The following is a 21170-nucleotide window of genomic DNA, read 5'->3' as shown; positions in this document are numbered from 1 at the left end:
AGTCAATTCAGCATCCTCTATGCTAACCTCTCTTTCTCAATCCTTCCTGAATCAAAATAATACTCCTAATCTTTACTAAGTTGTGCTCATTCATCACTTCCAACATCAATAATCTTCATGAGTTCCATTTTCCTGGATGCATTCAGTGTAAAGCTTTTGCTGCATTCTCCTTCAGTTTTGAGTTACTCTCTTCGTCAGTCCTCAGAATCTGCCCCTTTGTACATCATCCCACTTTATGTTCCATTATTTAACCTTTAGCTGGGATTATAAAGAATATTTGGAATTTCACCCATTAACCTATCTGTTTCACAATTCCCTTTAATAGTTTTGAAACTTCTCATAAACCAATTGCTTTATTCAAATCTTTGGTTACCTCTATTAACTTCTGTCTTCTTGGCTCATTTCCCATTCCCTTTTTAATCAATCAATGTGTAAAGTGCTTTGAGACTTTTTAAAAAATATTACAGCCACAGTATAAATGAAAATTGTTTTTTTGATCCAAACCCAGGAACATACTAAGATTTGATCAAGGGTTGAAAGATTGCTAAGTAAAACACTCTGTGATCATCAACAAGGAGTGATGCTGTTCCTCAGTGCCAAGTGTAGTGGGAATACCTTGAGAAGCGAATTCATCTCCTTCTCTGTGTGCGATTTTCCCCTTCCTGAAAAAGAAAGGTGGTGAGAAAGGCAAATAATTGGGTGGCTTGGAGAGACACTTGTCCCTTTCCTGCTGCCTCAGTGATTAACTTCTGTGCAAGAAGCTCCTTCTCAACCAAATACCACTTTGGCCAATTAACAACTGCTTAAGGGCCTCAACCTGCACCAGTCCCATTACTTGCTTTTCCAACTGGCTTCCTTTCCAGGAGGGAAGCCGTCCAACCAACCAACTAACCTGTCGACCAGGCTGGTGGGGCATGCATTTCTCTCATTGAGCATCAATCAGGCCAGGGCTGGGAGGCGAGGGGATGGCTATTGAAAGCCTTCCCTTGCCTCAAAGCCACTTACTGTCCACTTCACATGCCCTCTCCCCACAACCCTATAATCCGCACCCAGAAGAAAGTCTCATCTGCTCACTATACAGCTCTTTACAGAGATAAGACTTTTAGATCTGGATGCTTCCCCCTTTTCTGTTCTTGGCTCTTCGTTTACATATTTCAGCTTTTTTTTAAATTCACATTTTTGTACCTGGGATAATACCAGAGAATGGCAACTTTGTACACTTTCCACTACTGTACTTTTCACATGACAATATATTCTTATTCTTATTCTTGATGGTTGTGTAACACATGGCCTCCAGCTCCCTAGGCTTGTTGACTACTATGAGTGACTAGCAAGTAGCCTGAGGCAGGGCAGGGTTTCAGTGTTAAGGATTCTAATTGGATGAGAAGTTCATTGGACAGCACTTAAGTAACCAATTAGTAACTGATCCAGTGAGCTTTCCCAGTGATGGGGGCAAGGGAAGAAGTGGGGAGTTAAACACTCTTTAGGTTGCCTACCTCATACTTAGTATACAGTGAGATGATTTCTGGCCAATATTCCTTAAGTCTGGGGTAATTATAAAACAGCCCAAGGTCATTTCCAACTAATTTCTCATTAGCACAAAGCTGAGTGGATTTGCTGTACCATTTGTCCTGTGGGCTCCATTAACAACTGCAGCTCTTTGAGTGCTGTTTTCTCCTTTCTTAACTCACCAAAGGAAAACAACAGAATTCTTCTGGGAGGAAAAGCTACTCCAGCTTCAATGCCACAAATAAAAGGGCCTTCCTGAAGTTAATTCTTTCATTGGTCTATTAATTGAAAACCACAAGGCCTAACCCAAAGATCCTCAGATGAAACTAACTAGTATTACCCTATCAAATGGGCTGAAAGCAATTTCTTAAAAATCAAGGTTGCTCTGAAAAATATTCTAGCACAAACAGTTGGTTTGACAGCAAGAAATGAGGAATAAGTAGTGTGGTTAGCTCACTACCAAGTGAAACAAACTAACACATCTTTTATCCTCAGTAGCCCCGCTGAGTTTCTCTAAACAAAATCTGCAGTTGCGTGAGTTCTTGAGGTTGGTCTGGGTTGGGAGGTGATGGGTCCAGAGTGGAAATGTTGATTTGCAATCAGAGGAGTATTAATCCTGTTATATTCCACCAGAGGAAGACAAAAGCACACCTGCTCCTTTTCATTCACTGCTGATGCTACTTAAAAGTCCTGGAAGTAAGAGAAAGGGTTTCATTTGGGGAAGGTTACTTTCAAGCAACCCAAAGCAGTAATTAAAAGGATTAATACAGAAATGCAAACTTTGAACATGCAGCAGTCATACGCTTTCTCCCAATAACTTCACTGACCACCAGCACAAGACAGTGCTGAGCTATGTGTGTGCATTAATATTAAAATTAATAACTGATCCTTCCACCTGTTTTTCTATGTCTGGATGTGTCAGTTTTTCTCCATTCACAATGACTAGGGTGAAAAGGTCAAAATGGAACTGTAAGTAAGTAGAAATATTAATGGAAAAGAGAAAGAGAGAGGGAGATGGAGATGGAGATGGAGATGGAGAGGGAGAGACACAGACCTGAATGGAAAAGTGACAGGATAAGAGAAATAGAAGAGCAGAGTGGCACAGAGGAAGGAGAGACACAGAGTGAAAGGTGAGAATGGCATGATCCACTCACACCAAAAAGTGTAAACTGCAGTGGGAGTTTGTGATAAATCGTAATTCTGTGATTTAACTATTTACAGCTCAGCCCTTTATTGTTACAACATATAAAAGAACAGAAGAACATAAGAACTGGGAGCAGGAGTAGGCCATCCGGCCCCTTGAGCCTGCCCTGCCATTTAATAAGATCATGGCTGACCTTTTTGAGAGTCAGGTCCACTATCTGCCACTCACTAGAATCCTTAATTCCTTTACTGTTCAAAAATTTACCTGGCCTTGCATTAAAGACATTCAGTGAAGTAGCTTCAACCGCTTCACTGGGCAGGGAATTCCATAGATCCACAACCTTTTGGGTGAAGAAGTTCCTCCTGACCTCAGGTTCAAAATAAAGGGAAGCAGATGTAGGACTATGCACTTAAGTCCTAGTTTCACCTGCTAGCAGAAACAACCTCCCTGCCTCCAACTTATCTATTCCCTTCATAATCTTATATGTTTCTACAAGATTTCCCCTCATTCTTCTGAATTCCAATGAGTATAATCCCAGCCTACTCAGTCTCTCCTCATAATCCAACCCTCCCAACTCTGGAATCAACCGAGTGAATCTCCTCTGCACCCCCTCCAGTGCTAGTATATCCCTTCTCAAGTAAGGAGACCAAAACTGCACACAGTACTCCAGGATAATAAAATGTGAGGCTGGATGAACACAGCAGGCCAAGCAGCATCTCAGGAGCACAAAAGCTGACGTTTCGGGCCTAGACCCTTCATCAGAGAGGGCTCTCTGATGAAGGGGCTAGGCCCGAAACGTCAGCTTTTGTGCTCCTGAGATGCTGCTTGGCCTGCTGTGTTCATCCAGCCTCACATTTTATTATCTTGGAATCTCCAGCATCTGCAGTTCCCATTATCTCTGATACTATTTTAACCACAGTACTCCAGGTGTGGCCTCACCAGGATCCCAAACCAATGCAGCACAGCCTCCTTGTTTTTAAACTCCATCCCTCTAGCAATGACTGACAAAATTCCATTTGCCTTTTTAATTACCTGCTGTACCTGCAATCCCACCTTCAGTGATTCATGCACAAGGACACCCAAGTCACTCTGCACAGCAGTGTGCTGCAATTTTTTACCATTTAAAACACAGACCATTTTGCTGTTATTCCTACCAAAATGGATGACCTCAAACTTATCAACATTGTACTCCATCTGCCAGACCTTTGCCCACTCACTTAGACTATTTATATCCCTCTGCAGACTTTCAGTGTCTTCTGCACACTTTGCTCTACCACTCACCTTTAGTGTCATCTGCAAATTTTGACACACCACACTTAGTCCCCAACTCCAAATCATCTATGTAAATTGTAAACAATTGCGGTCCCAACACTGATCCCTGAGGCACACCACTAGCCACTGACCGCCAACCAGAAAAACGTCCATTTACCCCTACTTTTTGCTTTCTACTCTTCAACCAATCCTCTATCCATGCCAATATATTACTTGTAATACCGTGCAACTTTATCTTATGTAGCAGCCTTTGATGTGGCACCTCGTCAAATGCCTTCTGGAAATCCAGAAACACCACATCCACGGGTTCCCCATTGTCTACCATGCAAGTAATGTCCTCAAAGAATTCCACCAAACATGATCTATCCTTCATGAACCCATGCTAAGTATTCCTAATGAGAATATATAGTCACTGCTGTAAAAAACAGGGCAGTTCTGTACAAGGTTGAAATCTGCTAAAGAGATACATGTAGATTTGGAACTCACTTGGCCACTTTGATGATGAATCACAAGAATGTTAGCTAACTCTAAACTATTATGGAACTGATTTCAAAATTCTTCGACTTAAATTGTGGCCATAGAACCAGGCTCAATGATCACCTAATTTTCCTTAGAGTGAGATAGTTCAGAGGTGATTGATCATGAGTCATTTAAATATGCTGCAGAATATTGATGCAGTCCAGAAATACTTGTTTTTAAACATTGCATTTGTTTGTTCAAATAATTGCTTCATGTCACTGCATGTTTTCTCCAGCGTTAAAGTTTATGGCATAATCCAGCATGTTGTTATCCAGGGGAATAAATTTAAAAATTGCAAGAGGTAAAAAGTTAGAAAATAAAAAATAAACTTCAGTGATTTGACACTAATGAGTGTTGAAAAGGACTAATTTCTCATTATTAACACTCGATAGCCAAAAAGAGATGCATTTCAAGTGCAAAGCTGTGTTTGTGGTCAATATCATTGCTTGGTGGAGCACTACAGGTGTACGTATCCAATCACACCAACAAGAACTGAATTGTCTCCTCTGTTCAAATCAATCCACGAATTAATCACACTGACTCCCTGACATCAGTTTTCAGTCCATGTGTAAATAATATTCTGCCTGTAGCCATTGTACATATGAAATTACTTTACTATTCGGTCCCCACCGTTGGACTTTACAACTGCAGCAGACTGACCATAAAGGAAATTTAAAGTGGGACTCTGCCAGAAAGTGGAAGAAGACAATACGTATCAACTTCCCATTCCTCAATATAAAGTGACACAAGAGAATCATTCGAATTAAACAAGGATCTATCCACATCAGACACACAATTAATTGGTATGGGGCACAGTTATAACAAAACAGCACAATGTAAGTCTGTACACCTACAAAGCACTGCAGCTAAATCAACAGCAGAGATTCATTCCAGTCTGGCTTAGAGCACAGAACACTACCATAAATTCATGACAGTAGCTTGCTTGAGACAGATGTGCTGCCATGCAAGGCATTTGCACATGTGCAGATGACTCTAAGCACCATGTTGAATGTATTAGGAACAGACACTCTGGGTTTTAAAATCAATGGCCTAAGCTTTATCTGTGGCTGATTGCTTTTTCATGAATGTTATACTTAGCCATCACAGCTCACACCAGCATTAATACTGCAACACATACAGTTGCAATGAAAGCATTCAACTAATGTTCAAGAAAAATATAGCAAGTTAACAGGAAGCCAGAAATGGTGTGATTCAGTACACTAACAGCTCAGTCTGTATCTTCCTGGTGTATCAATTCTGAGCTCATTTTTACCAGTAGATTATTTATTTGAATGCAATCTAATGTACTAAAAAGCTGTACAGAAGAGACAGATATCTTTGTAGAATGGCAGGGAGTGGAAATAAACCTAAGGGTGCCTCTTTGTGCAGTCCAGGGAATTGAAAGCCATCACACAACTGCTCAGTGACACAAACCGAAGGGATTCCCAGATTACTGCTGGTTTTCAATTTGGTAGAGCCTTTATTGTGGTAATCAATCTCCTCTAAAAATGGCAGGCAGCATAGTTTAACTTACAAAAGTGGATATGTTCATGAGTATTGTTTTAATTTGTTGGGGCTGATAGCTCTCACTAAGATTAATAGAACCATTCAGTCATTGGTTAAAAAAAAGTCCATTCCTGGATTTGCAGTGAAACAGGATAAAGAGGTATAATTAATTCAGCCATCAAATGATTGTTCCCACTCGCAATAAGATCTCAGACAAACAATGTTTTGGCAAAGATTTGATTCCAAATCAATGCTTGCGGTTTATTGACATTATTTTCTTACTGAACATTAATTGTATTTTTCTGATGATCCAGTTATTTGTAAAAAAAATTCCTCATTCATTTTTTGGATTTTTACTTTGCATTCTTCAGTTTCAGGGATAATTAGTGCTGGGGGTCTTGCTGTAATTTACATCAAAAGATCTCAGGGTTGTTATGTACTTCTTAGTTAGATTATGCACAACACTTTATTTGTTCTACGTGAGTCTTCAACAAGCAAACTTAGATCCCTCCTCACTGCACCAGAATAAGTTTTGACTGACACATGTTGTATTTCTATGTTAAACTGCCAATTTTCTGGTGATTAGAGATAATTTAAATGGATTAGGTTATTTCAGCTGGGACTTTTTCAGGAGGTTATAAAAATGGCTTTACTTCATCAGCCTTTGCCGGTTTCAAATTGAGGTCATTGATGTGAAAGGGTAGTGATTACGTTGTATTTTTCAGTTATTCTGATTAGGTTTTTTTTCATGTAATAACTTTCACTTTGTAAATAAATCAGCCTGTTTGGACATAACATTTAGAACAAGTGAGACTTGAACCCAGACCTTCTATTCAAGCGAGAGAGTCACTATCATTGTGCCACAGAATTGCTTTAACTTCCAGTTTATATGTAGTGTCTTATTGCTTCATTCTTTTCCTGAAACTTTCATTCACTCTGTCTCACACCATTCAGATGCCAGCCTCAATATCCTCATCTAATGAGGCAGTTGTACTGAGGTAACTTTTAATTATGAGGCATTTTATCTTGGTATGAATCAAGATTAACTTTTCACTTGTATAGACTAAGATTTCATTTTATACCAAGCAAGTGGTTCACTTGGGCGGAAGTTACTTACCTACTGTATTTTCCAACGGAGTATGCACAGGCTCCTGCTAGGTCACTTTGGGCTCAAGGACTCACAGCCATGTCACGCACATGCTTTAGCTTAATTTCTTACAGCTCACTCACTTTGCATTCACTTGGAAGCTATAGTCGCTGTGGATTGCATAGCTTTTCTGCTAATGGGCAGGAAAGATTAGTAATTGTGGAGGATGAAGTGGGTGAAAATGGCTGAGTGGAAATGCTGCATGCAACAGTGAGGTTAGTAGTCCTTGTTTATTGGTGAGATTTGTGTGCAGTGGTAGAGTCAAAGTGAGTAGGAGTAAGAGTGAAGATAGTGAACCTGCTTTTGTGGAGCGCAGAAGATCATTAACCTTTTCCCTGCACGGCTGTGCATTCCATCTGATGCTAAAGACAACAGTGAATCAAACCACTATCTGTGCCCAGGTTGGTTGAGTTTGGTGCCTTCGCTTCCTTCATGGCCTTTTGAGTAAAGGATAGCCGTGCTTGGGCTTTATATAAGATACCTGTGGTTTGTATACCAGAAGGTTGTGGCAGAGGCAGGAATGTTGCCACTCCTGTGACACGATTGCACAGAAAGGACACTAATGAGGCCAGTTGCTTAACTCATAAGGTGTAGACAGGAGGCTATAGTGAGAAGAGTCATAGTGTGCCATGACAGGACACCCACTTGAAACTCCCTAAAAATATCATTACTCAAAATGGGAAAATCCAGTGCACTTATGGAGCACTGTAAATGTCACTGATGTCAAATCTATATCCATATGATCCAGAAGATTGCAGTTTGGCATGGATTCAAAAGTTACTGAAAGAGGTGGATATGCATCTGTAAGTGAGTAGTGAAGTATCACATAGGATAGATATATGGAAATCTTTTTCAGAATAGATGAGTTTTTCATTGAATAAACAAGGAAACCAAATATTCTGCAGTTGAAGAATCAGTGATGAGGGGGAGTCACCAATTTAAAAATGATATTAGTGGAGTGAGGAGAAAAGGTGGGGCAGTTTACTTACACAGAGAGTTGTTGGTGCATCCAACCACGGGGTGTGATGGAGGGAGAGATTATTGTCTTTTTCAGTGAAAATTAGAAACATATTTTGAGCCGAGAAACAGACAAGGCAGTGGAGAGTGTGGGCAGACAGATTTATCTGAATTACTCTAGAAAAGAACTAACAAAGAGAGACAGTGGGCTGAATAGCTTCCATCAGAGCTACAATTTTGTATGATTCTATGACATGACTCATAGTAACATCTCCAGGACCTCTCACTCTACTCGATTCTACTGGCATCAACTGTGGAGGATAATGAGAAAGATGACAGTGGTGGAGGGTGTCACAAAAAGAAGTGACAGACAGAAGCAAAAACGAACTAACAAATGCAACAAATGTAGTGCAAGCACTTTGGCCAGCAACTCAACTGCGGTCAACTCAAAAGAAACTTACTGGAGTAGACCGGATCCCGGTACTCCTGTTGCAAATATTTTTATATAGGTGAGATGCATGCTGTGAATGCAGTCTTGCTTGAAAACATGGGATTCGACTTGAGGACCTGGTGTAATATTAATGAGGCTTGCGCTTGCATGTATCATTCTGCGCCACAAAACTGTGTCACAGTATATAGTGCTCAGCGAATTGGACCTGCAACCTCCCACGTGCCTCCAGGCTGCAGGAGGAGCCTTACAAAATCAGTCTTCTGCTTTAAGATTTCCCAGAAAAGAATATAAAAATAGCAAGTTTGTTTGAAAATTATGTGAGGCCATGCTCTTCTCAGAACAGTTACACTTTCTGTTTGGTATTGATTTAAACGGAATGCTTCTAACCAGAAAGAAAATCAAATGCTACATGTTTCCAAACCTATCAAATGTAGCTATAATTATAGTTTCCTAAAATATATGGCATGTGGTGAAAAATTAGAAATTAGTCATTGTAAGGGACTTTTCGTGAAAAGAATTAGAACCAGCTTCAGTATAATGCAACATAGTAGATTAATGGTTTCATTCAGAACTACTTGGGTTTTCTATTTCAGCCAATAATTAGAATATGCTTTGCAATGAAGTAGCGGTTAACATAAATTGAAAGTACAAAATTCTAATAAATGTGAGTCAGAGAGATTTCCCTAAATTTCAACACCTGCTCCACAGACTAAAAATAATGTGAAGGGACTACAGCATCCAACATAAATACAACTCTAAATTAAAACCATATCAGAAAATGAATATTATTGAACATCACGTTTGAGCTTCCATTCAGGCTGCAGAAAGCATCTGTTAAAGTTGCAGCTTGAGTCAAGCCCATGTATTCTCAAATCTGTCTGATACAATTCTCTTCTAAACACCTTCAGTTTGAAATTAAGCTCTTTGCCATTAACATGCAAAAACTGAATGTGTTCATATGAAATTCATCTTTCCAAATTTGCTTCTCCTTTAAATGTAGCAGACAAAGGAATTTCTTGCAAGCACTTGGAGTTAGGTTTTTAGAACTAATATTTGAGAAGCCCAATTTCAAGGCTATTGTGTTAAGTTATCAACTGAATTCTATGAAGTGTTTCAATTGGCATAATAGTTGATTTTTGGAATGTCAACTTTAATCTTATTCAGCAACTGTTTTCAGTGGAGTGGCAATCTGAACACAAACTGTGATTTTGAATTGTCTGAAAATTTTGTTGCTTCCATATCTGTTTCACAGGTGTAGGGTGTCAGAACTACATGATCTATCACATTGAATAGGACTTCTTCACAGTTGTTAAGGGTGTGTGCAGATGGATTTTAAACAGTAATTAAAACTTCTAAAGTTTTAGGATGCGTCGATGAAATATGTCTGCCTCAGTCAAATGTGAAATGTGGTACAAACATTGTAAAAGAGTGAAGAATGTTATGGAAGTCATCATTGAGAGGATGCAGGGTGTAAGCAGAGAACATTGTTACCTTGACTATTGTTGTAAAAATATTGAATTTCTTTTGGCATAGAAGCCATGGTTTAGGAGCTGACCTCTTATACTGACCACTTTCCATTGGTGAAGGAAATATACTGGAAGGACTCTAGCCTCAAGGGTCAATAGGTTATCTTTCTCTTTGTCTACTGTCTGAAATTTGGTTTCCAATCTGTGGCCTACCTGGATCTCTTCCAAGTTTTTTTTTTCAATTTCCTAAACTTCTCTATGAAGAAGAGGTGCTAGTTGCATTCAAGTGGCAATGGAGACCCTTGATTCCTCTACCCATCACCCCTCTAATGTGTTTTCAGCTAGTGACTACAATGGGCAGTACTAATCCTATCAATTATTGTAATAACCAAAAATTTGACATAGACCTTTTGATGATAGGAAAAGACATGCCTATTATTTGCCACAACCTCTTCATTCTAATTCCAATGGGGTTAATTCCTGAGGGCCAATTATGAAGAGGGATTACATAAATTAGGTTTGTTTTTCTCTAGAATTTAGCAGGTTAAGGGTGATCTGATTGAAGTCTTCAAGATATTTATAGGGAAAAAAAATGGGTAGATAAAGATAAGCTATTTCTATTGGTTAGGGATTCTAAAACATTCTGAGAATTAGGTCCAGACTGTTAAGAAGCAGAAGAGTGATGTTAAGAAGCACTTTTACACAGATGTTTGGAACTTCCTTCCACAAATGACAGTAGATTATGGAATAATAGTTTATTTTAAATATGAGTTAGATAAATTTTTGTTAAACAAAGGTTTTAAGGGGTATGGGCCAATGATAGATATATGGAGTTAGGCCACAGATCAGCCATGATCTTATTGGATGGTGGAACAGACTTGAAGGGCTGAATGGCTTACTCCTGCTCCTTTGTCCCTTTGGTGAAAATGACAATGGGGTAGAAAAATAAGCAATCAGTCCACAAGCCTTGCAGCCCTAAACTTGATTGGCTGGCAGCTTCAACAATTCCATCAATAAGAGTTTGTAGTGGATGTTCAATTATTCATTTCCACGTGACAAGTGAGTGCTGATTTTGGCACCGATCCACCTTCTGTATTTTGGAGGTGAGCTTGGGTAAGGGTGAGAAGGTGGTGGGCTGGGCTTCTGACCTATGTTACGTGTATCCTGCTCAAAATACAATAATCATGGGCATGTAATATCCATCCCTTTCATTTCACATATAAATTGTGAAATAATGCCATTCAATAATTGGCACTTAATTGAGGTTGACACGAAGCTAATTGACTTGAATATTATGCTGTTGTTGCCACACCACAATTGCATGGCAGATGGGTGGGAGTGGGGAAACCGTTCTTAAGTGCAATTGGTTAAAAGGTGAAATGGAAGGAGGAGAATGTCCTTTGTGTAATGCGGTTCATTACTTCTGGCAAGGTGTTATACCATTACTCCTTTATTTATTCCATCTTCTCTTCCATGTGAATTATGCTAAAATACCATCTGATTATGCAGTTGTTAATGTTTTTGATAATCATGGCCTGTTAAAATGCACCCAGTGACATTCATTCATGTTTCAAACTGAATATTGCTATTTAAAAAAGAAATTACATTTTAATGCTTTTAAATTGTTAAATCTCAATTATACACAAACATTTCTTTCAGATGGACAGCAGATATGGGAGGTAGAGGCGACAGTGGATAAAGATAAAAGCCAACCTGTAAGTATGAAGCTGAAAGGGCATTCTACCTCAAGTGACAGGAATCTGTTGAGGAAAGGATTTCCATTAATGTTTTAAGACAGGAAGATATTGGTTGATTAAATAAATATTATTAATCCTTGTAAGTATTACAAAAATGTCAGAAACCGTTTAAAAACTTGCTGAGAAGTTTTTAGTTTTAAATAAAGATCTTTCGATTCAACTGCCATTAACTAATACAGCATTTGGTATAATTGAAGATAATTCAGAACTAATTAAAAATTTGCACATTTCACATCATACATTAACTTGAAACTGGGCACATTAAAACAACCATTCTTTCTAGTTTAGTAGCCATTGCATTGATGTTGAATATTAGTTAGTGCTCAACTTGTGTGTAACTTTCATTATTTTGTTTAAAAGAATAGTGTGTCATGTCATCATTATTGACTATACACTGCATCCATTTTTAAAGATGTCATTCAGTTCTATTTCTGCAGAACTGACCATAACCCTGGCCACCAACTTTATGCTGTCAGACAATGGTTTGAAATATAGGGCAGAATGTGGTGCCCTGCCTTTGGCAGGAATTTTGGTGTGCTGGGAAGGGGTATTTATTTGGGAAATGAGAGAGAGATAATGGGAACTGCAGATGTTGGAGAATCCAAGATAACAAAGTGTGAAGCTGGATGAACACAGCAGGCCGAGCAGCATCTTAGGAGCACAGAAGCTGATGTTTTGGGACTAGACCCTTCATTAGATGGGGCGATGGGGAGAAGGTTCTGAAATAAATAGGGAGAGAGGGGGAGGCAGATCGAAGATGGATAGAGGAGAAGATAGGTGGAGAGGAGGTAGGGAGGGGATAGGTCAGTCCGGGGAGGAGGGACAGGTCAAGGTGGTGGGATGAGGTTAGTAGGTAGGAAATGGAGGTGCAGCTTGAGGTGGGAGGAGGGGATAGGTGAGAGGAAGAATAGATTAGGGTCGCGGGGACAAGCTGGGCTGGTTTTGGGATGCAGTGGGGGAAGGGGAGATTTTGAAGCTTGTGAAGTCCCCATTGATACCATTGGGCTGCAGGGTTCCCAAGCAGAATATGAGTCACTGTTCCCGCAACCTTTGGGTGGCGTCATTATGCCACTGCAGGAGGCCCAGGATGGACATGTCATCTAAGGAGTGGTTCGTGACTGGGAGGTGCAGTTGTTTGTTGCGAACTGAGCATAGGTGTTCTGCAAAGTGGTCCCCAAGCCTCTGCTCCCTTCCCCCCCTCCCCCCCCCCCCCCCCACTGTATCCCAAAACTAGCCCAGCTCGTCCCCACCTCCCTAATCTGTTCTTCCTCTCACATCTCCCCTCCTCCCGCCTCAAGCTGCACCTCCATTTCCTACCTACTAACCTCCTCCCTGGACTGACCTATCCCCTCCCTACCTCCCCACCTATACTCTCCTCTCCACCTATCTTCTCCTCTACCCATCTTCGGTCCGCCTCCCCCTCTCTCCCTATTTATTTCAGAACCCTCTCCCCATCCCCCTGTCTAATGAAGGGTCTAGGCCCGAAACGTCAGCTTTTGTGCTCCTAAGATGCTGCTTGGCCTGCTGTGTTCATCCAGCCCCACACTTTATTTATTTATTTGGGCGATCCCTGCTTATGCCCATGGTGTGATGGCCTACAAATTCAGCAGCACATTGAGGCCCTTAGGTGGGTCATTAATGCCTTCTCCCTTTTCTCCTCCCTGACACCCACCTCATGACCTACTTCACCTACCATCATTCACATGTGGCTTGGGATCCAGCGACAACATGAAGTCTCTGTTAAGCATCATATCAACAGCAGCCACTACCCTCCCAATGACCATGCTGTTTCATACAGCTGTTAGCCTCTGATTGGTTGGCAGTTGTCGGTGGCTTAGGGCTTCCACTAGGGGTTTGATCATGAGGAATGGCTGCTGTCTGGCTACATTGTGTGAATGTTGTTTAAAGTGGCATGTCTTCGATAAAAGAGGTAGCAAAGGGCTCTTCCTGGCCCTGTAGGCATCATTTCAGACTCGGTCAGCACGTACAGCAACCTGTGTCCCGGAGGTTAGCTTCAAACCTCACAAACTACCTCGATTCAGGCTCATGTTCACACACCCTATCAGCACCAACATTGTTCAAACACTTAATCACGTCTTTCATACCCCATGGTCTCTGTTTCCAGAAATTATAAAATGTTCAGAGTTTAATATCATGTCTTATACATCCTTTGCTCCTGTCCTTGCTCAACCTATACTAGTTCTGTATCTGTCAGCACATTCGGATTAAAATTCTCAATCCTGCCTAATGTGGCAGAGGTTTGGGACATCAAAGTGCTAGATTTTCCTGGAATGGGGAGACACTGTCTGAGAGGAGGCTTAGATTCCTGATACCCGTGGCCCCGATTTTCATGAGTTAAGGTTAAGGGTGCTGACTGGTGCGGATCACAAATCAACATTTCTGACCTGTGGGGATTTCTGACATTGCAGGGATAAACAACTCCCAGCCCCCTGCAATTTTCGTGAAGATATGTTAAACAACTCTTGTTTCACAGCCTGTTGGAGCAGTTATGAGCTGGATGAAACTTACAAAAGATTCATTTAAAAGCTCTTACACATGTCCCTTATGTAAGTATAAGCTCACTCACACTTGCCTCATCATACCAAGATATATCTCTCCCATTCACCCCTTGTGTACTTTGTAGAATAATAGAGGACCTGAAAATAACAAAAGTACATGTGAGAAAAACATTTAACAGAAAACAGTCATTCATTCAATGCTATTTTTCCCTTAAAACTATTAAAGAACAGCCAATGAAAGTGTTAATCACCCAGATCACTTAAAATACCAATAGCAGGAACTGCAAACACTTACAACCTTGTTAATTTGAACAAATATTATGGAATTGACAGAATATGTTACAGCTAAAGAAGTGTCAAGTAATTTTTTTTTCCGGGGCACAGCCATTTCAACAGGCTAATGGACTTCTGGATTCCCAGCTGAGAATATACAAGAAAGTTTATGGGGGGACAAGGTGATTCTGTGGGTTTGATGAGGTGGCATGTGTTGGCATGGATGGAGCATTGGATTGAATGGGAGGTGAAGAGGGTGAGGGCTGAAGGGCTTGATTTGCTATCTTTTTTCAATCAGGACAAAGTTCCAGGGACAGGCCCTTTAACATCTGACAGCCCCTCTGGCTTCCTCCAGACTCTTACAGGGTAGTAGGCTCAACCCGAATGATCAAATCCCCAACAATCCAGAAATAAAACCCCACATCTGGCATTTTCTCCTGAGATGGGCAAGCTGAACCAGGAAATGTCCTGACTCGTGCTGCTTGCATCCGCCAATAAATATTAATATTTGTGTCAGCTATACACAGGATAAGAAATAAAAATCCAACTCAATGAAGTTAATTTTTTTTAAAAACATTGTCATATGGGATTTGCATGAATCCTTCAAAGATATATATTAGACTTCTATAAAATTTCATTGATCAGCAACTCAATGCTAAGTATGATTGATTAGATCACATTTTTTCTGTTATTCAGTCAGGCAATAGTGAAATAATGTTACTATACATAACCATTTGGTATGAACAATATAAAGTTCTGAGAAGTTACAGGAAGATGTCAGTAGTAAGAGTATATAACTATCTTCCACTGTAGAGTGCAATTACTTTGTTGTACCTTATTTCTGCATTAATGGAGCTTTTGTTTCCAGATACCTAACAGAAAATATGAACCTAATTTAACCCAATCATAAATTGTTCACATTATTAACTCTCTCAAACTCTTCATGATTATAATTTATTTTTACTGTTATTGATGTTTGTAAAGAAACAAGTTACTTTTCTCATTCTTTTTGGATCCTTGAACAAAGCAGCATCTACTCTTGTTTACTCCTGCTTAAGAGGGCAGATTTATAATTAGCTTTGAAGATCTCTGTAAATGGCGTTCCGTAACTGAAGTCAATTGTTCTGATTTCTCATTCCCTCGGTGAAAAAATATATTTTTTCCCACTCACAGATTAAATGCAAGACTAAGGTTTGAAATTTCCAATTCAGGTAATTCTGAGGACATAGTGGCATTAACCACTCCACAGTACTCAGTTTCAGAATCTTTTTGGTGTCCTTTTGAAAACAGTTAGAATATCACACCAGTCATTGAGTACCCTTTTTATTTTCACTGTCCTTGGTGCTGTTTGCCTACCACAAACAAAAGAGTGTCGAAACTATGACATCTTGTTGTCTGTCAGAGCTGCAATGAATTATTGATTATAAAAATTCAAGAGCAATACTTCTGTGAGGATCTTGAAATTGCATTTGTTGCTACAAACAGACCAAGATAGGATCGTTGTGCAGCAAGACTGAAGGTGTGATACAAGCTATATTCCACTGTGATCTCTGCAAATGTTGGATATAGAGTTCCTTAACATTTGCAAACAAGTGAAACAGCAAAAGTTAATAATGAGCATGGCATGCATATTTTCAGATGAATGACCACTCAGGTTTATAAGCTGACCATTACAAACACAATTTTTAAATTTTAGGTAAGGAGTATACCATTAACCTAGTTGCTGGTATTTCTGATAAAAATTAAGCCATTTATTTCATTTTACAGAGTTTTATAAAATGGCAAAAAGAATGATCAGGGTGCCAAACAATTCCCATATGTTCATCTTCTGCTTTTTTTTTCTCTTTTTAGAACATTCTCTTTGTTGAAATTCCACGCTATCGGAACCAACATATCCGCACACCAGCAAAAGTGAACTTTTGTGTTGTTAATGGAAAAAGGAAAAGGAGCCAACCACAGAAATTTACATATCTCCCTGCAGGTAAATGACTTGGAGAGACATCAATGCACCTCTCGTCCTAAATATTTAATACAGCTGAACCCGGAAAGGTGTTTGGGTTCAGCCAAGTTCAAGTTGGCATTTGGATGAAACATACTGCCCATCTGACTTACACTGGGGCATAGGAGGAGAGGAAAATCTACCCCAAGGAATTGAATTAAAAACCCAGCTGCAGTCTGAATCATGTCTCCAGGCTAACTCAATACAAATGTTGCCAAGGATTTTTTTCAGTCTTCTGTAAAGCTTAAGGAAAAAGCCAAGCCACATTCAGACAAATACACATTGTGCACATTTTCTTACTCATGTGCAAGACTGGTGGTTAATTTTGCATTTAGCTGAAAGTTAAAATCCAAGAAGCCTCAGCAACTCAGGGACATTTAATCAACTGGGTTTGTTCAGCAATTTTGGATGAATTGAGTCAAATTGATTTGGATTGGTTGCAATCTTCTGAGATGTTGATTAAGTTTAGTTTGCATTGTTAGGGAGGTTATACTTTGAAAGGATTGATGCTTACATCCAGGCTGATTTGAAAATAATAATCTTATGGTTTGTTTCGAGAAACAGAGAACCAAATCTACTGTAAATTTAAATCATATTTGTTTTAATGTTTGCCAATCATCTATTGTTCAATAAGGTTCTTTGTTGTTACAAATTATGACAAGTTAAAACAAGTTGTAATATTGGAGGTGTGAGAATCAGCCTATGAAGTCACAGGAAGAGTTTAGTTCCTAAAGCAATTTTCTACTAATCTGACTTATCAGAGCTAATGAAGTTGCAGTAGAAACTTAAAGTAGGTAAGCTTCACTTAACAGAGTGATCTGACACTCAGAAGCGGAAATATTTCGATAAAAAGAACAGAGACGGTCCTTAATCACTTTTTAAATGTTGCCTCAATTAGTAATAGCTTTCCTGATGTGTGTATCATTGAGTGGAATGCATTGGTCAGTATGAGATCAAACATGTAATACCATTGAATATTCTAATCATAGAATGAAAATTTGAAGATATGCTTGCTCTTAAAAAAAAAGGTCAGAAAGGAAATTCTAAACATTGTGGCTCTTGGAAGTCATATAGAATAACTTTCAAATGAAATAATGTGACATTAGATGCTTTCACAGCACCTTCCAAACATATGATCACTTCCATCTAGAAAAAGACAGCAGATACATGGGAACACCATTACATTCAAGTTCCCTTCCAAGCCACTAACCATCCTGACTTGAAACTACACCACCATTCCTTGTGCCGCTGAATCAAAACCCTGGTATTCCTTCCCAAATAGCATGTGGGTCAACCTACAGAACATGGACTGCAGTGACTCAAGAAGGTGGTTCACCATCATCTTCTCATGTGCAACCAGAGACGGGCAGTAAATGCTGGCTCATCCATCGACACCCACATCCCACAAGTAAATTTTGAAAAAGGAGATACAATCTAATTAACGTTCTACATCAAACATTTGAGCCTAGAAGTGTGATGGTACCATACCTGTTTTCTGGTGCTAAATAGACACTACCAACTCGATGGGCCAAAATTACAGGGTTATAATGAAGCAGACATTTGCTGTGCCCCATATTGATCTCGGCAAAAAATAAACTGACAACCATGTCCTTGAGGAGGGCATTAGGCCCTTTTGCATTTACAAATGAGAGGCTGGACACCTGTTTAAGGTCCTCTATGTGTCTCACCTTGAGCATATGTTGTCCAAGGCCAGTTTCACTCTGAAAATCAAGGTCTACATGCAAACAAATTAATCTTTAGAGGAGCTGCTACCAGTTGCCAACATAACATTAAGATCAGAGATGTACCTGAATGTGGAGCTGGCAGGTGAATGAGTAGTTTTTTGGCTTTACATTTAAACCATGTGTCACTGACAGTCTCTGTGTAACTTGTCTCCTCTGTCCTCCTCACCCTCCCTCTTAATATGTACCTTCCTGCCTGATTGCCTTTCCTTGAGCATTTACCTCTACAAAACCGACACAAATCAATTTATAAGTCCTGAATTTTTAAAAATCCAAATATTGAATCAATTATGTAATTTGCATTGTGGCTACATATTGCTTTTAAAATGCTAACGAGAGCTGAGAGTAAAATGTTTTTGTGTGATTTATTTCAGTGCCTATAATTAAAACAGAGCCTACAGACGAGTGTGAAGACACCATATTCTGCAACACCGTACATCACAGAACCATGTCTCAGTTTTATACTACACAACAGGTCATGACCCCTGTTATGGTCACTAATCCCAATTCCTGTCTTGGCGGAAGCTTGGCTTCCTGTCGTACTGGATTTTCTTCACATGATTCTAAGTATCAGCAGCAGAATCCAACTGGAGTTGTCTATCAGAGATCGAAAGGTGGCAGTCCTAACCATCTTGGCTATCAACCATCTACTGTGATGGTGCCATCCATTCCCATAATTCAAGATGCTCACAAATCAGTATTGGTGCATGCTGGGTCTCCTGTCCAGTCTTCTATGACACACCACTCTCCAACCAATCAGTCTTCCACCATAATTCATCATTCCCATAACAATCATGAGTCTTCTTCCATGATCCACAATTCTCCAACAAATCATCAATCGTCACTGATCCAACACTCCCCAACCCATCAGCAGCTACCTTCTATGATTCACCATTCACCAACCAGCCAACAGTTGAGATACAGCAGCCAGCAGGATTACCAACGCCAGGTGTATTCAGAGAATGATGCCCATGTGCCCATTGTGCGGTCCACTACACCACAGGCGGTACATCACGTGCAAAAAAATAGCCCAAATCAATATGCAGCCGTGATTCAGCAACAGCAGCAAACATCCAATGCAATCCAGAAGGTTTCAAAAAATGGTGCTTCACCATCTCAGCTTCCATTGATACTGGATCAACAGGAAAAGGAAACTACAGTTACCGGAGTCACAGTGAAACAGGAACCACAGAACCTTGACCAGGCATATCTGGATGATGGTAAGATCAAATTCCTTCATCAAATCTATTGGTTCAACTGAAATATAAAAACATTTTCAAAGTATAAGTCAGACTTTTGAAAAAAAATGTTGGTCTCTCAACTCATCCATTTAAAATAAAATCTCATTTGGATATCTCTAGTGTACTCATAAAGGTGAAAGATAACAGTATGACAGGGCTAGGAAAATGATTCCCTCTCTGTATTTTTAAAAATTATTTACAGCATCAACTTCTTCCAACTGTGAAATGCCTCTAAATTATAACCAGAATCTTCATTTCAGAGAAGTGCATTCTGTACACTGTTCAGTCATATTTAATTTCCCATACTATACAGTTACATAATTATCCCTATAATTGAAGCTATTTAATAGCAATAATAACAATGTTTTCTGGACACTATTCAACCAGAAAGGAAACAGACTGAATAAATTCATTTTTTTCTTAAATTAATACTTAGCAGAAAAAATAGATTAGATTCGATTCCCTACAGTGTGGAAACAGGCCCTTCGGCCCAACAAGTCCACACCGCCCCTTGAAACATCTCACCCAGACCCATCACCCTATAACCCACACATCCCTTAACACTGCAGGCAATTTAGCATGGCCGATCCACCTAGCCTGCACATCTTTGGACTGTGGGAGGAAACCAGAGCACCCGGAGGAAACCCACGCAGACATGGGGAGAATGTGCAAACTCCGCACAGACAGTTACCCGAGGCTGGAATCGAACCTGGGTCCCTGGTGCTGTGAGGCTGCAGTGCTAACCACTGAGCCACCGTGCCGCCCTACTTTATCTAGCTCAGTTAGGTACCAAGCTATGATCACTTAAATGAAAGTGCATGGGGAAAAATGCTTACCTTTTATAATAGAGGTCGTAGGAACCGCCGATGCTGGAGAATCTGATTCACTGAAGAAGGGTCCAGACCTGAAACATCAGCCTTCCTGCTCCTCTGATGCTGCTTGGCCTGCTGTATTCATCCAGCTCTACACCTTGTTATACCTTTTATAATACTAGTGCAACTTTCATCATATAAAATCTGTCGATTCCATCACAGGGCTGTACTTGGTAATTAAGTGATTCATGTCATGTTTATCTTTACTTTGCCCACAACCAATCTGAAAAATTGTAATTGAGTAACACAAAGCTGAAAGGTAAGGTAACGGTTGGTTCATTAATCATTTTATCCCTAGTTTTCTAACTAGAAAGACATTATATGAAGAATTATTTTGGGCTTCACCGTAGTGCAGTTGCAAGCATATCAGTATGTTTCAGTAATAGATGATTTGGTGTTTGCCTCGTCCTTTCACCCAAAATCCATTGGTAATCTTCAATACCAGACTTGGGAGGCAAATTATCAGTTGTGCTCCTATTGAAAGTATTGAAAGTTTCCACAATAGTTATTTGTGCAGAGGGTGGAGTCTGGGGCCTGGTCCTTAACCAATGTGTTGCCTAGCACTTTGAGCATTAGATTTCTAGCTGATGTTTGTGTTTAGTTTTTTTGTTAGGATAGCTTCTAAAACACATAAACACATGCAGTTTTATTAGGTACATGAAGCTCATATAGAAAGATCTAAAAACATGCAGTATGTGAGCTGGAAGGTTCGCTTATAACATAGTTCAAAGGTAGCAAGAAAAACATCTGGTTCATGTCCAAACTTCTACTGGAAAGACTTAGAAGCCCTAAAAGA

General features: G+C 39.8%; 1 protein-coding gene across 4 annotated transcripts in view; it reads left to right on the top strand.

Moving 5' to 3' along the window:
- Positions 1-21170, top strand: part of nfatc2a (nuclear factor of activated T cells 2a) — a 196312-nt gene that overhangs the window by 122963 nt on the left and 52179 nt on the right. For all 4 annotated transcript variants that reach the window (XM_048549698.1, XM_048549699.1, XM_048549697.1 and 1 more), the window contains 3 exons: positions 11631-11686; positions 16372-16501; positions 18636-19481. In XM_048549698.1, coding sequence (XP_048405655.1) covers positions 11631-11686; positions 16372-16501; positions 18636-19481 — 1032 coding nt within the window. The remainder of the gene's footprint in view (positions 1-11630; positions 11687-16371; positions 16502-18635; positions 19482-21170) is intronic.

This window comes from Stegostoma tigrinum, chromosome 19 (genome assembly GCF_030684315.1).
Source record: "Stegostoma tigrinum isolate sSteTig4 chromosome 19, sSteTig4.hap1, whole genome shotgun sequence".
Taxonomy (NCBI): Eukaryota; Metazoa; Chordata; class Chondrichthyes; order Orectolobiformes; family Stegostomatidae; genus Stegostoma; species Stegostoma tigrinum.
This window is presented reverse-complemented; position numbering and strand designations above follow the sequence as displayed.